At 37.7% G+C, this 15,973-nt stretch overlaps 1 protein-coding gene across 13 annotated transcripts in view; it reads left to right on the top strand.

The window, feature by feature from the left end:
* plekha7b (pleckstrin homology domain containing, family A member 7b) overlaps window positions 1-15,973 on the top strand; it is a 142,436-nt gene that overhangs the window by 20,382 nt on the left and 106,081 nt on the right. Inside the window, exon 1 of one of the 13 annotated variants that reach the window (XM_067442921.1) lies at window positions 3,402-3,700. The exons of the other annotated variants lie outside the window; for them this stretch is intronic. Coding sequence (XP_067299022.1) covers window positions 3,504-3,700 — 197 coding nt within the window. The 5' untranslated portion in view covers window positions 3,402-3,503. Of the gene's footprint in view, window positions 1-3,401; window positions 3,701-15,973 lie in introns of those variants that run through there. 13 annotated transcript variants of the gene reach the window in all.

Genomic DNA, 15,973 nt, shown 5'->3' with positions numbered 1-15,973 from the left:
GTAGGGGGTAACGCAGCTCTGTTTATCATATTAGATACATTCGAGTGTGTTGAAAAGGATGTTATGGCGTTACTCTGTGTGTTCGCTCACAAATCAAGCTTTTGCCAAATAAAACTGGAAACCGAGGTTAACGCAGATATGACGCATTTGACAGGCGACTCCCTCAGACGCTATGCTCAGACGTTCCGGGTCCTTGGTTAAAATAGCAATTTTCTCACAATTTACAAAAACATTTGGGATATTGTAAGAACTCAACTGAACAAAATGTATAATGCAAGCCTAGTGGTTTTTGGATATTTTACTGCAAAAAGACTACATAGTGCACCTTTAACTGTTTCAGGCAAACATTCATGGAAGTCTTGAGATATGTCTAACCTCTTTCAACATCTAGTGAACTGGATTAAAAAATAATACCAGTGTTTTGCGAAAAGAGATGCCAGCAGATAATCACCTGAAAAGTACAGATAAATTATTATTCATTAGTTTATTATCAGTTAGATTCAAGTGCTTTTTTCCTTGTTCCTTGATGTATTTTGTGTGTTATTATGGATTTTTTTGTTTGGCCTCGTCATACTATGAATACTACGAATACTATGAATGCGCGTGTGACCTTTACTCGTGTGTGTGTGTGTATGACATCCGCTTCACTCAAATGTGTTTGTTTCCTTTGTGTAATTCCTACGTGTGATTGGCTCACTTTTGTAGTCAGCCTCAGCGCTGAGCAGTGGTTATGCTTCGTCACGGTACGTCAGACAAAATATTGCAGTGCAAGTAAAATATTGCAAATATTATAGGTGCAGTGCTTCTTTCTGGCTTATCTCAGTCAGCTGTTTCAGACCGTAATGTTTACATAGGATGGATGCTTACACAGTAGCAGATGTTCACTTCAGTTAGATTGATTTGAAATCGGAGGTGTCTTCACTTGTTCACTAGTTCTGTTTGATCTCTTAGATGTTTCTCAGCATAAGCATGAGGCATTATGAGACAGCATGTTTGTGCCAGTATTACCTCTCTCTTTTTCTCTCTCCCCTTTACCCTCTTTCTCTGAAGAGAATAGGGGATAAAGTGATTATGCTGCGTTTTTCAGTGAGGCAGGAGCCTTTCGCTGTGACGGGACTGCTTAATGTTTTCCTGTTTGGTGGGGGCTGTGCGCAGTGGAGCCGCAGTGGACCGAACTGCTCATGAGAAAGAAAGAGAAATGCTCCTTTTGAACTACCTGCAGCATTAATAATTTATCTTGTGGAAATCGTGTTATTTGTGTCTCACCAGCAGCAGCAGGGGGGTCTGCTTATGAATCCAGGCATGACTGATTGTCTTGAGCATTCCAGGCTTGGGCCAAATGTAAGAATTGGCTCCCTTTCAATTTATGAACAGGAATTAGAATTGAATTGGCCACGTCTCACAGGATGGTGAATTGGAATTTGAATCAGAATGACAGGAAGATAAACATAAACTTCTTAATAAAAGTCTTGTAACTTGAAGAATTTCAGTAGTGTTTTGTGACACAAATTTATTTAATTATAATATGCGTCATTATTTTTTGCCTATTCCTTGTGTAGATTATTCTTCACACAATATTGTTACATCAAAAATTAAAATAGACATAAAAATTGGAATTTTGAGAACTTCCCAATTGCCCCTACAATTAAATGTATTAAATTGCATATGAATGGATTTTTAAATGGATTATTTCAAAAGGTTCTGTTTGGTAAAAGTTTCATTGGTGCCATCAGTGTTGCATTTATTTGATCAAAAATGCAATAAAAAATATTGTGAAATATTGCAATTTAAAACAACAGTTCTTTTAATATATTTTAAAATATAATTTATTCTTGTGATGGCAAAGCTGCTGTTATTCCAGTCTTCAGTTTCACATTATCCTTCAGAAATCAATATACTAATGTGATGTTTTAGAAATATTTCTTATTATCAAGGTTCTTAATGTTTCTGGAAGCCATGACACATTTTTATGGATTCTTTGACATATAGAAAGTTCAAAAGAACAGCATTTATTTGAAATGTACATTTTTGTACCATTAGAAAAGTCTTGACTGACACTTTTGATCAGTTTAATGCAGCCTTGCTGAATAAAAATATTAATGTTTTTTTCATAAAAAATTAAAAATCTTAATCTTACTGACCTCAACCTTTGAATGGTAGTGTATTTATAAAATTAAGATTTTATTAATATATAACTATATATTAGGTGTAACGGTACACATATTTGTACCAAACCATTTCGGTACAGGGCTTTCGGTTCCAAATGCAATCTTTTAAAGTTAACAGTAGGCTTGTTTTAAGCATGGAACGTACTTCAATCCGAGTTCCCACACGAAAATATTAAGCATCCAGTCCGTTTTATCAAAAACGATAAATGCTGTTTTGACTTTCTTTAATGTGATGTGACTGATCCCTGTATAGGTTCGTCAGTTCAAATGGTGATGCGTGGTTGTGCGAGTAAACGTGATCATCGCTTCCTAAAATATAAACATGAATTAGTATCTCTTAAGGTACACTCTTTAAAATAAATGTTCTTAAAAGGTTCTTTGACAGGGTGTATGGTTCCATGAAGAACCTTTAATATCCAAAGAACCTTTCCATTGTACAAAAGGTTCTTTGTAGTGCAAAAAGGTTCTTTAGACTATAAAATGGTTAGAAAAAAATGGTTCTTTAAGAACCTTTCACAAAACGGTTCTTTAGGGAACCAAAAATGGTTCTTCTATGTTATAATTGCATTATAATTATAATTTTCAGTAAACCACTGTTGAATGAAAATAAATAAATTTGACTTTTTTTATTTGAAAATAAAAACTGTGACTTCAAAACCAAGATACAGTCAGTTTTGTGTATCGTTCCATGTAATTTAATGCTTTTCCCCTTAAATGTTTCCATTAGTTGGACAAACTCTGTTGGGAAGCATTTCTGATGGTGTCACATTGTTTACACTCTTTGTGCATCCTGTGCTACCTAAATTCAATTCAGACTCTAAAATCAAAATGAATGACACACAACCTAGGAGTACCCGCTGAGTGAGTCCAGTTTAAATAACTTGCCAGAGGGCAGCCATATTCTGATCTAATCTGGAGCGTAGGAGACCAGTCGTGCTGATTTGCTGTTTACAATTGTTGTATTGTGTCCTAAGGACATCCATATTGTTCCGATAACTGTATGTTACTTCCTTTGAGAAAGAAGAAGGCATCAGACACAAAGTCCCATGGTACCGTCACGTCTTCCATGATAGATGAAAGCCATGACAGGCTAAAAACACATTGTTTGTGCTGGTCGAAAACAAATGGGACTTGGTGTAATAACAGGGCATTGACGGGGGAAAGGACAGAGGAAAAACAATGAGGTAATTGAGAGAGAGGACAGTGGCTGCTTATGTTTTGCAGTATGTCACCAGGGCCATTCAGTCAGACGCAGTTTGACTTGTCGTATTTAACCCTCCAGCCCATTCTAAACTCAGAAACATGGTTGAGATGTAACTATGCGTATTGCACTACATGAGAGAGTTTGAAGAACGAAGAGGCCACAGACATAGGGGCCGTAGAGATGCTAAAGCCACCACCAACATGGGTACCTGCTGCAGCTGCCTGCCATCGGGCCGTGTGACCAAGCAGGATGTTGGTCGTGAGGGGACAGAGATTGAACTGGAGACTATCAAAGAGGAAGAGGATGAAACTACATCAGTGGAAGAAAGGTAATGAGAATATTATATAGGTTAATAAGAGTTTTAAAACTCCAGGGCAAAGTAAACAAGCGCTGCTGTTGTAGGATCAGAATTAATCAGATGGCAAACTCTCAGAATGTATAAAGGATTATTTTCGTTTTTTGACGTGGACCAGTGTTATTTTTAGTGTTTTTAGCTTTTGTCATTCTTAGTTTTATTTCAGTTTGATTAATTTAAGTACTTTGCCTTGAACTTATTTGTAAGGTGCCATTTTGATATATAATATTTATACTTTGTTTGACCTTTACTTTAATTTATGAAAACAATTTTTAGAAGTTTTACAATAACAATACTGACGCAGACCCAAAAAGCTGGAGAGGTCTATTTTCTCTAACTGAACACAGATGTCTGGTCTCCTGCAGAAATTTTTGTTAGAAGTGAGCCAGCAAATGAATATGACTGCAGAACTGCAGTTTTCCCTCGCCTTCACTTTACGTATAAAACGAGTTGCTGAGATGACTTTAGCTTGTAAACAATGTGTTCTGCCCAATGCTACAGACATTTTAGTCCGTGGGGTTTCGAATAAGGAATTATGCTTTTGAGACCATGAAGCTGGCCTCCTTTTTTGAAGGAAAAGGAAATTCCAATGGCTAATACTTGAGATTTTGCTATAAACTTGATCTTCACAGTCTTACGGGTGCGTGTTCGAAGAAAAGCCTCAAATGTTTAGTTTATTTTGAACAGGGTTGTGCAGATTATGCTTTTGTTTGAAACATGTTTCTCTTCTAAGTGTGAACAAACTTTTCAAATTAGATGTGACTACTTAAGATTTTGATACCATAAATAGTCTGGGCTGTATGTTATGTAGACCTAGGAGCCCTCTGAATAGAAAGAAAATCAATGTGCTCTCTCTGAAATGGTGTGGAGGGCCATTTGTCTTTTTTAAAGCTATTGATGACTTCTGCTTTGACTCATCAAAGAAAACATTATATTGGACCATATGTGTAATTAGTCTAAATCGTAGACTCTCTCATGAAGATGTATTGTCAGAGTAGGCAGGTGAATGTGGTATTGGTTTCTAAGGAAGGTCATCCACCCAGAACAAACATTCATTTCCTTTTGCAGGAAGTCACGCTACCTGGGATTTATCCAAGTAACATTTGAGAGGGCAATCTTCCTGTGAGCGAGTCGGTGTTCGGGCAGGACTTTATTGTTTTGTAGTACTGTGTCTTGTGTTGGAGTGATTTAAAGACATGATTTAAAGAGTTCTTGCTGGGAGTGTGATGTGGGAACAACAACCTTTTCCTCAAAGCATCTGGTAATTGATTCTAGGAGGCTGGGTGGACAAACATGAACCAATCAGTATTAGTAGAACATTTATGCCGAGTCAACAATACTTCTCTAAACAAGAAAATGCACACCTCAAAAATGCTGAGGAAGGTTATTATCTCAAATAATCTCCTACTTTTTCTGATGCACAGAGTGAAAACATTCTTGCCTAGTTTTGTATGGCAGTGTTTCTGCCCTTGACCGCAAGGCTCTACAGCGAGTGGTGAAGTGGTCCAAATGTTCAAATATGGACAGCCACACTGAGAGGACTGCATTTTAGTCTTTTAGTTTCAGACTAAAAATTCATACTCTGCTATTTATATGTTTGCTTACTGGAATTTAGATTTTATATAGTAGCAGTATAAAATCATTTGTGTTAATTTTGTCAATTGTAAATAAACATCAACCATGACTGTTGACATTTGTTATCTGTGGGACGACTATGAAAAGTCCTCATGTCCCCTGTACAGCCTGGAACAACACATTTGTGTCCATGAGAGCTGCCGTTTTCTGTATCCTCGCGTCGCGCTTGTTTATCTGACTGAATTCCCGACGACTGTGCAGTGCAGTTCCGCCTGAAAATGAACATGGGCTGACATGCAAATGTTGGGGGCGTACATATTAAGGATCTCAGCGATTGAGTCACAGTTAGCGTTATGTTGAAAATAGCCTGTTTTTCTGTGGTGTTTTTCAAAAAAGATTTACACATAAAGAAGAGGCAATGGTGTTTGAGACTCACAGTATATGATGTCCATGTACTGAACTCTTGTTATTTAACTATGGCAAGGTTAATTTAATTTTTCATTCTAGGGCACCTTTAAAAAACAAAACAAAAAAAATATTCTAGCTTCATGCATTCCCTTTTTATCAACACTTGAATATACAGTCCCTGACAAAAGTCTTGTCGCTTATCTATTTTCTAGAAATACCTGATATTAACCTGACTTTTAATTAATCAATTGGTGTTAGAAATAGCTCATATGAAAAGCTAAAACCCTCCCAAATGATGTTTAATGCACTGAAATAAATAATTTTCACAGAAGAAATATTTATCTTTTAATCAAGACAGAAAGGTCAAATTTTGGCAAGACAAAAGTTTTGTCGCCTATACAGAAATGTAACAAATTTACTGCAAATACAAAAAGATCCAAATTTAATATCTTGTATGACTTCCATGAGCTTGAAGGACTGCATCCATGCGGTTTGGCAGGGATTCATACAATTTATTGATGAAGTCATCAGGAATAGCTAAGAAAGCAGTTTTGCATGCCTCCCAGAGTTCATCAATATTCTTTGGTTTCGTCTTCCATGCATCCTCTTTCATCCTACCCCACATATGCTCAATGATGTTCATGTCTGGTGACTGGGCTGGCCAATCCTGGAGCATCTTGATCTTCTTCACCTTGAGGAACTTTGATGTGGAGATGGAAGTATGCGATGGAGCACCGCCCTGCTGCAGAATTTGGCCTCTTTTATGGTTGGGAATATAAGAGGTAGCTAAGATTTCTTGGTATTTTAGACTATTGATGTTCCCTTCCATCCTGCAGATCTCGCACACCCCCATACTGGATGTAACCCCAAACCATGATTTTTCCGCCACCAAACTTCACTGTTTTCTGGGTGAATCTCGGATCCATTCAGGCTTCAGTAGGTCTCCTGCAATATTTGCGGCGACTGTGGTGTAATTCAACTGAAGATTCATCTGAAAATCCACCTTTTGCCACTTTTCCAGCGTCCATCCTTTTAGCAGGCTGTGGGCCTTGGCAAATGCCACACGTTTTTCAATTGTCTTTTGTTTAGTGCTGGCTTCTGGGCACTGATTCGACCATGGAAGCCATTTCGAGGCAGAATCCTACAAACTGTTCTGGTTGACACAGGGACTTCAGGTGACCAGGTCTCGTGGAGCTCTGCTGCAGTGGAAAATGGGCTGGCCTTGGATTTTCGAGCCAACAAACGGTCCTCTCGAGCAGTTGTCTTGCGGGGTCTGTCTGACCTGGGCTTGTCAAAAACGTCTCCAGTCTCTTCAAATCTTTTTTTTTATCCTCTGTACTTGACGCTGAGACACATTGAAGGTGTCTGCCACATCAGCAGTGGATCTGGTCTTCAGCCTCTTGATAATCAAAACTTTAGTCTCTGGGTGAATCTTAGGCATGTTTGCAGAGGTCTAGTTGCAGTTGATGTGAAGGTCTAGCGTACTGGGGTTCTTTTTATACACACTTGAGACCTAATTGATCCAATATTAGTCACAGGGGAAGTTCATATGACAAGGTGACAACACTTATGTCTTTGCAAAAATTGACTCAATGGGCTTTACAAAGCTGTGAATATTAGAATTATTTTTGAAATTTTAGTTTTTCACTGAAACATTATCACAAAAGCTGGTGGGATTAAAATGAGCCATTTCTTGTAAAAATATCTTGCACTCTAAAAAATGCTGGGTTAAAAACAACCCAAGTTGGGTTGAAAATGCACCGACCCAACAATTGGGTTGTTTTAACCCAATGGTTGAGTTGTTCTTACCCAGCAATTGGGTTGTCTTAAGCAACATTTAACCCAACCACTGGGTTAAAACAACTCAACCACTGGGTTAAAACAACTCAACCATTGGGTTAAAACAACTCAATTGTTGGGTCGGTGCATTTTCAACCCAACTTGGGTTGTTTTTAACCCAGCATTTTTTAGAGTGTGATTAGAAATATATTTCAGCGGCACTTTAGGTCAATTTGTACACAAGCGACAAGACTTTTGTCAGTGACTGTAGGTAGGTTTCATTAAAAAAAAGCAACATTTTTGAGCAAAAAACTGAGAAAATCACGTTTTTGTGAAAAATCAGATTAAGGACGATGATCAAACACAGATCTAGTAGGGGTCCATCAACACTCCTAATGCTCTCACAGTCCTGCAACTTGTCCTTGGTCAACATTTCATTCTGTAACATTAGTTCAGATGTAAATGATGTTTAATGTTGATGATCACATTATTTTACATATGCATTTGCTAACATATGATTGCTTGTTTTACTGCATCTTCCTCATTTGTGTTTTGATCAGGAGATTAAACTAGTCTCGTCCCCTAGTGTCTAAAACACGGAAACCCTGAAATTTCCATGCATGTCTGGCAGAGAATTGTTTTCTCACAAATAACAGAAAAATTCTGTTTAAAGGGGACTATAGTGAGAACTCACTAGAAAGATATGAAGCAAACAAATATATATATATGTGTGTGTGTGTGTGTGTGTGTGTGTGTGTGTGTGTGTGTGTGTGTTTTTACGGCAAGAAAGGAGAGAAATATTGAAAAATTAAATGGTTAGAATGTTCTGACATTTTCTGGGGACCCCTTAGAACCACCTGGAGGACCCCAGTTTGAAAACCCATGGTCTGAATATATTTTGCCTGTTGAAGGCTTAGGACCATAACATGTTTGCATGTCATGAGCACGTTTCATGTTATGCAGAGTTACGCCGGTTTCACATTGCATGCACAAGCAGTGCGCTGGCAGCGCAGAAGCTGTGCGTATGGAGAGCGGGAGCAGCATATTATTAAGACGTGCTTTCACACTGGCAGCGTTTGTCGCATGTAGCTGAACTGCGGCTTGTGTCCTGAAAATACAGACAAGTCTGTCTTGTGCTTTGATTTATAATCGGTTGCTAGATGTATCTGCTGCGAATGCGACCGTGTTCCCCTTTTGTCCCAAACACATGCATATAACATGCTGTATATAGGTAGACTGGGTAAACCCAGCCTGATCTGCCGACGATTTGATTTCGCCCGGCAATTCAGTCTGGAAACCTGTACATTCATTTCTACTGCTTCTGTTACACTTTTGTGGAAACCAATCACAGACTGGCTTATCCACTGGTGCGCTATTGGCCGGTTTAACATGATGACGGGTAGAGAAATGATGTGTCGTTGCCCATTGGTCAGATCTCTTGTGGTCTGATTGGTTGAAGGACTTTCTAACTGCATACAGATTTATTTGAATAATGCCAGTTTATGACGCCTCTTGTGCAGTAGAAAATGCAGAGCAGACTCCCCAGGCCAATGTTCAATTTTAAATTGAGCTTGGTCTGGTTATAGCCAGACAAGGATAGGTAGTTTACATGATAAAATTAATTTTAAATTTAAGATATGCTTCTAGTTTTAATAATTTAAACTTGCCTTTGAAGTGTGGGCAAAACATCTGGCAGTAATGTGGTTTATTTTATTTATTTATTTATCATATAGTGAATGTGAAACATGGAGGACTTTACTACATGATTACATTGTGAAATTTATTTTTTTCATGTTCATCAGGTACATTTTGATCAAGAACAATGCACAGGCTTTAATTCAGACTGAGCAGCGCAGCTAAAATAGACTCGGCGCCAAAACAACCGTGGCACTCCCGCTTCTGCTCTGCTGAGCACAAATCAAAAGAACGTCAATATAGACGTATGGTTTGAAAACTGCATTTTGAAAACTGGTAAAACAAGAAAATTCATAATAGTAATTCAAATAATTCCAAATTGCGTTCATGTTTTTCTATTAAAAGAACCGCAAAAAAAAACTTTGTATTGTTACACAGAGGTTGCATAGAGTAAGTGCATTTATTCCACAACCACAAACAATTATAGTCTAGATCCATGTTTGGATTTATTACAGTTCATAACTGAGAAGCTTTGATCACAAATTAGTTATTAGTCATTACATGAACACAGACTTACTGATTGACATTTTTTATTTGAGTATCTCAATGGAGATCGCTAAACTCCAGCTTACATGTTTGTCTGTGTTTTCCGATCAGCCTTCTTCAGCAGTGCCTAATAAATAAATAAATAAATAAATGCTCTGATTGGAGGATTTAAATAAAATTCTTGACATATGGCGACTGCAAATACAAGCTTGTAGTGTCTTGTTAACAGTCTGCAATATTTGGATAATGTTTAATGACATTGGTGTTGTCTTGTCAGGTCGTTGACAAACATTTTTAGTCATGGATTTCAGTTAATCTTTATTCATTTCCCGAGGGCAATTTGGTTGCAGCATACAAGCATAAGACATTCACCATACAGTCAATACAAACATATAAAAAACACACAAGATCATTAAAAGTTCATCAAACAACAACAATTTACCTAACATTTAAAAATGTGAGGGGATAAAGGAATGTCTAAACCGATTTATTTTTGCTAGTTCTAAAACGAACGAGGGGACGAGGTGAAACTCATGGTGCATTGTGATTTATCTAACTATATATTCTGTGCTTTTTCCAATACTTGCCTTTGATACAACTGGGCCATACTCATCTGCTGACAAAGATAAAAACGACTCAAAAAAGATTTGTAAAACATACACATCAATGTTTTATCCACATAAAAAGACTGGTATTCACTGGCACTTCTACATTTTACTCTTAAGCACACCTGCACTTTTTCTTGCTTACTGCTTCTTCTCGCTTTTATAACGGATCAGTTGTCTGTGCAATAGGACTACGACTGAAGCCCAATTGTTTAATTAAGTGGCGCGGGCCACAAATCACTGCAGGTGTGTTCACCTCACCAGTACTCTCCAAAAGTGTTGAGATTTGTCAGAGCCGTTTCTATGCGCCGCTAATGATAAAATGTGTGACCCATTTGAGTTCTATTGCGAATGTAGTTAAATGCTATGGAGAAAGTTGAACATTATCTAAAACAGCCTCTAAGATGACTGATGAAAAGAGGGGAAAACATTATCCTTCAAGTTTTTTAAACTCATGATGACCACATTTACTAGAATCAATCACATTCTATTGTATTTATTTTGACTTGTTGTAGAATTTATAAAAGATAATCAGTTAAAGGAAGTGTATGTAAGATTGTGGCCAAAACTGGTACTGCAGTCACTTTCAAATGGCTGTAGAGCGGTGTATCCCCTCTCCCCCTCCCCGCTGACTAGAGGTTGCCAGATAGCCTGCAGGATCCAGCAGGAACGTTTGTAGCTGCAGCTGTTGTAACTAAAGCAGAGCTGGCAACCCGGATGCCCAAACACTACTGACTTTATGATTGGTCGATTAGGTGGAGGGCGGAGCTACAGGCCAAAACACATGTCAACATCAACATCAGTTGAGGGCTGCAACAACAACTTAAATGACAATATCCTGGCCAGACTGCTGTTGTGTTTGAAATTAACATGATTTCGTAATGTCTAGTGATATGTCAGGGCCATTTTATGATTAATTGAAATACATTTCTTACATACAGTTCCTTTAAGTAAATAGATTTTTCTCTAAAGATGCACGTTGTAGCTATACTGTGTTGCAATTTTTCATAACAAATGCTATTGATAAAAAATAAAGTTAACAGGCCTGCATGGTAATGAGGAGCCGTCAATGGTCTTGCTTTGTAAACAAATCCTTATTGTAACACATACTATAGTTAAACAATTACAAGAACTATATGTTCGTTTTAAGGCTGAGTACAAGTTAGAAAGAGCTTTAAAATATGGACCTTCTTGAATTATTGAACTTGAGTTGTACTTGCATACAAACCACAGGGTACTATAGTAGGGTTTTATGAATAGTTGCTTGGGTGTTGCTGTGCAGTTGATAGTTCTCTGTTATTTTAAACATGTTCCTATGTGGTTTCAGACTCTGTTTAGGTGGTTGCAACAAACAATCTAAAGTTAAAGTCTCTTAAAACATTCTGGGGACTACAGCCTACACCTAAGGGAGACACTGATCTAGTATCTTCTAGACTTCTATTTGACTCATGTCTCCTTTTTTGCCTTTTTACTGTCCATTAGGTGATATGATATTATGAAGTCTGATAGCATGCCTCATCGAGCTGTATTATTTGAACTATCAGTCATATCTGTAGCATAAATGATGAGAGAAGAATTACATGCCGAATTGTGAACAATAGTAATAGTGACTAAAGCACTATTTGCACAGGATTAGTATTATCTAGGGACCTCTGTGATTTAGAAATTACTCCCCCACTTCAAAATTTTGTGTGGCACATTCACACGGGATAAGCAAAGCCTGTGATTTTACTGAAATTTACAGACTTCTCTCCCGGATATGATGTTAAGACTTGTAAATGTTTTTTTCGTTATAGAAATAGCTGTATGAAATCATCATATGTATCGATTGTTTTATAGTAATACAAATAATTTTGTTCAGTTAGAGAACAGACTCTACAATTAAAAACCGAGTACAGACCAGTGGCATGAGTCAGATTTCATTTATCACGAGTGAGAAGCTGACAGTATAGCCTACTACTCAGTTTCAAAGCTAAATGTAAAAGCGCCCATTTAAGCAAGCTTGTCATTGTATGGTTCTGTTATGTTTTTCATTAAGAATAGTATTGATATTAATATTAAACACACCATTCAATCAATTTGCTCCCAAATTGGTACTCATTCTAAAGTGAAAGTTATCTGTACCGCTGCACGGGAATTCATAACGGTGCACATTATGAATGCAGCCTCCATTCTTTGTGAAATGTAAAGACCCCTAACCCCTAACAGTTTTGGGCACAGGAAATAAAAACCTTGCAAAAATCCTGGCCAAATCACAGAGATGCTGATTCGCATGGGACTACTATCATCACAGTACCTCGGTGTTCTGTGAAATATTGGAGGTAATTGCACAGACATGGCTGATTCACACAGGATTAAGATCACAGACATTCTCTGCAATTATTACAAATCACCAGAGGTCCTATGCGAAATACATTAAGTCAAGTCTATACTATTGTTAAAACGTTTTTTTTCTACAAGTATCTTATGCTTAATTGTGAAGTATTATTACAATTAAAAACAATTATTTTCTATTTCAATGCGCAGGCATCACACGTCTTCAGTGCGTTTCATGCTATTCGGAGTACCGTAAACGAAACGGCAGCCACCTTTAACTGTTGCTTCTGAACGTATCCAATTCCTACCAGTACCTAAACTTAACAAACACCTTCTTAACTATTAATAAGAAGTAATTAGGAGTTTAAGTTGTAGTTAATATATTGAGAATTGGACCATTTTCAAGTAACTCAAATTTCAGAAGAATAGCATTTATTTGAAATAGATAGTTTTGGCATACTATAAATGCTCTGTCACTTATGATCTATTTAATGCACCCTTTCTGAATAAAAGTACTAATATCTTGAAAGAAAAAAGAAAAAAACTTAAACTAGTGTACTGTATGTTAGAATAGGTTGTTTTTCTCTTGTTCTTTAGACACTGCTTTTTATCATTACTTCACAGTTGTGCCTATAGATTATACATCTCTTTTAGATATAGTATGAATTTATCGATTCAGAATATATATTTTTATGAGGGCTTGAAGTAAATATTCAACTTCATTGGTATTTATTTTCTTCTTGCATTTTCCTGTGTTCATTGTGGAGCATATTTAACAGTAACATACTGTCTTTGAATACTAAATCTATCCACACATCAAGTCAGACTGCTCTCCATACTAGAACAAGCTGTAATGGTGACATTGATTGCTGCAATTTATTTGCCTAATTATAGCCATGCAATATATGTCTGTAGCTCACTCAGGTCCACCAGCTATAACACACATACATTCTTAACTCACTCTGCCAGGACTGATCACAGGACAAATAGCCCCGAGCACCAGTTACGGCAGTTTCCCACCTTGCCCACATTAAAGCCTGGATGAAATATCTATGGTGAGAGGATGAAGTTATTTCTGTCAGAGTCAATGATCCTCTGCTGGGCCTGAGCAGCGTGAGAGCTGCGCTGTGGAATGCAGTAACACTGTTGTGCGCAAGACAACCACCAGGGAATGCTGTTGAATCTTTGACTTTCATAGGTCACTTGTGGACCGCACCAGAGAGGTGGGGGATTAGTTTCCTTTCAATGGACCGACTCTCATTCAGGATTTAAATGGGCAGCTTGTGGAGGCTTTTCCCTTTTCCTCATTTATAATTTATATCCAATTTATTGAATTCAGTTAGTCTGCGTTAAAGTCTGTCTCTCTTACCTGATAAAAAAGTAATCTTGGATGATATTTTTTTCTCTGGCTCTCTTTTGCATTACCGACTGAAAGCAGACCATCAAGGCTCAAGTTATCATGTGTCCTGGCTTTGACCTCTGGCCTAGTGAGGCACTTTAACAAGTCCACATGCTTTTTATAAATATATAAATACTTTATTTTTAATTCAGAGTCACCCCTTCCCCATTTTTTAAAAATTAGTTCCACTTTCAAGTATCTTTCTCCTTTGAAACCTGATTAAAATTAACTACGTAAATAAATTATACTATATTAAGTTAAATTAAAAGTTTGGTCAGTAAGATTTAAAAAAAGAACAAAAACAAATTTATACTTTTAATTGCTAGGATGCAATGCATTAAATTGATCAAAAGTCACAGAAGTCAGTTATAATATATTATTATATACAAAAGATTTGTATTTCAAGTAAATGATGTTTCTTAAAAAACTAAGTTCGGGAGAAGCACGTTCAAATGATCTACCTAATCATGATGTCATTCCAACCAGCTGTCAACAATCAGTAATCAACATGTCTACCAATCAGCTCAAGTGGAGGATCACATAAATACCCAGTCAACTCACCAATGTTCCTTGACAAAGTTTGCAGCATCCCTCCACCACCCCTTCTACCTCACACGCACCTGGTTACTTTCCTAACCAGAAATACGGGGGGAGTACTCTGGGTTCGGGCCAAATACCGAGCTCGGAGCCCTCTCCTCGGACAGCACGCCAAATACGCATACCATTTATTCTATCTGAATTATTTGTAAGTGTGAACTCGTGAAATGCTGTTTCTTTGAACTTTGTATTGATCAGAAAATCCTGAAAAAGTGTCACACTTCCCACAAAAATATTAAGCAGCACAACCAGTTTTCAGCTGTGGCGTTAAGAAATATGTCTTGAGCATGAGTCTGTCACGATTATTCATTATCTGATCTGGTTATTCAGTCAAATCACAATTATTATGCATTCTAATTATTTCAATCACATTTTGCCATTCAAATATGGGAAATGCAAAAATGCCATCAAATGTACAAAATTGTTTCTCCGGGTTTGGTAGGGATACATAATTGTGTACTGGTAATCTGGAATAATGAATATAAAAAAACACTTGTAATGTACACCATGATAATCAACGATCTTCTTTCCTGAGAAATGTAATATTGTGGCTTTAATTAGAATGCATTATATTATAATGTGACACTGAAGATCAGAATGGGTGCTGAAAATATTCCGTAATATTACTGATTGTATTTTTGATCAAATATGATTCTTTCTATATCTTGACCTGTAGCAGTCAGAAACCTAGCATATCTCTCTTCTGCATCATTTGATCAGCTCTGTAAACCCTGAAGACAGATACACAGGACAGGAAGGTTCTGATTGCATCCGGACGGCAAGCTCATCAGTTACTGCTGATTTGAGGCGGCCCGCTATGGATGGCCCTGCGGCAGGTGTAACCGGAGACCACTGAGGATGGGGGCGTATTGTCGGTCCCTTCTTTCTCTGCTCAATTTAGGGATGAGACCTTCTTTCTGTTCCCCTCATCCTGTAGAAGCTCACAAGGGAGATGGAGAAGGTGCTGACAGCCTTACTCTGACTGACTGGGGGCGGCTCAGTTCAGGCTGATCCAGCACTAATTTCACCCATCCAACTCTGCACTCCACACCCTCTACAGAAGGAAGGGACCATAGCAAACAGAGGTCATATGAGCAATTAGCACCGGGATATTTTTGGCACATGAGGCACTCTGGCATATACCTTCAGTAACATTACAGTGAGTTTAGATAGCTGTGATGCTCAGAAATACTAGTCTTGTTGGGTGTTGAGAGCACGTGCCAGGAGAGACGTCACGGTGGAAAGAATACCGATTTGTGGATAATATCTATCTTCAGATATCCTGTATTCATCTTGGGGCACATACATAAGAGAAACTGAAAAGTTTTGTCTTTTGCGGTCTGTCCTTAGGTCTTCAAGGCAAAATAAGTGGTGAGTACCATACAA

The sequence above is a fragment of the Pseudorasbora parva genome, chromosome 1 (genome assembly GCF_024679245.1).
Source record: "Pseudorasbora parva isolate DD20220531a chromosome 1, ASM2467924v1, whole genome shotgun sequence".
In the NCBI taxonomy this organism is placed as follows: Eukaryota; Metazoa; Chordata; class Actinopteri; order Cypriniformes; family Gobionidae; genus Pseudorasbora; species Pseudorasbora parva.
Note: the sequence above shows the minus strand (reverse complement) of the source record. Positions and strands in the feature narration are given on the sequence as shown.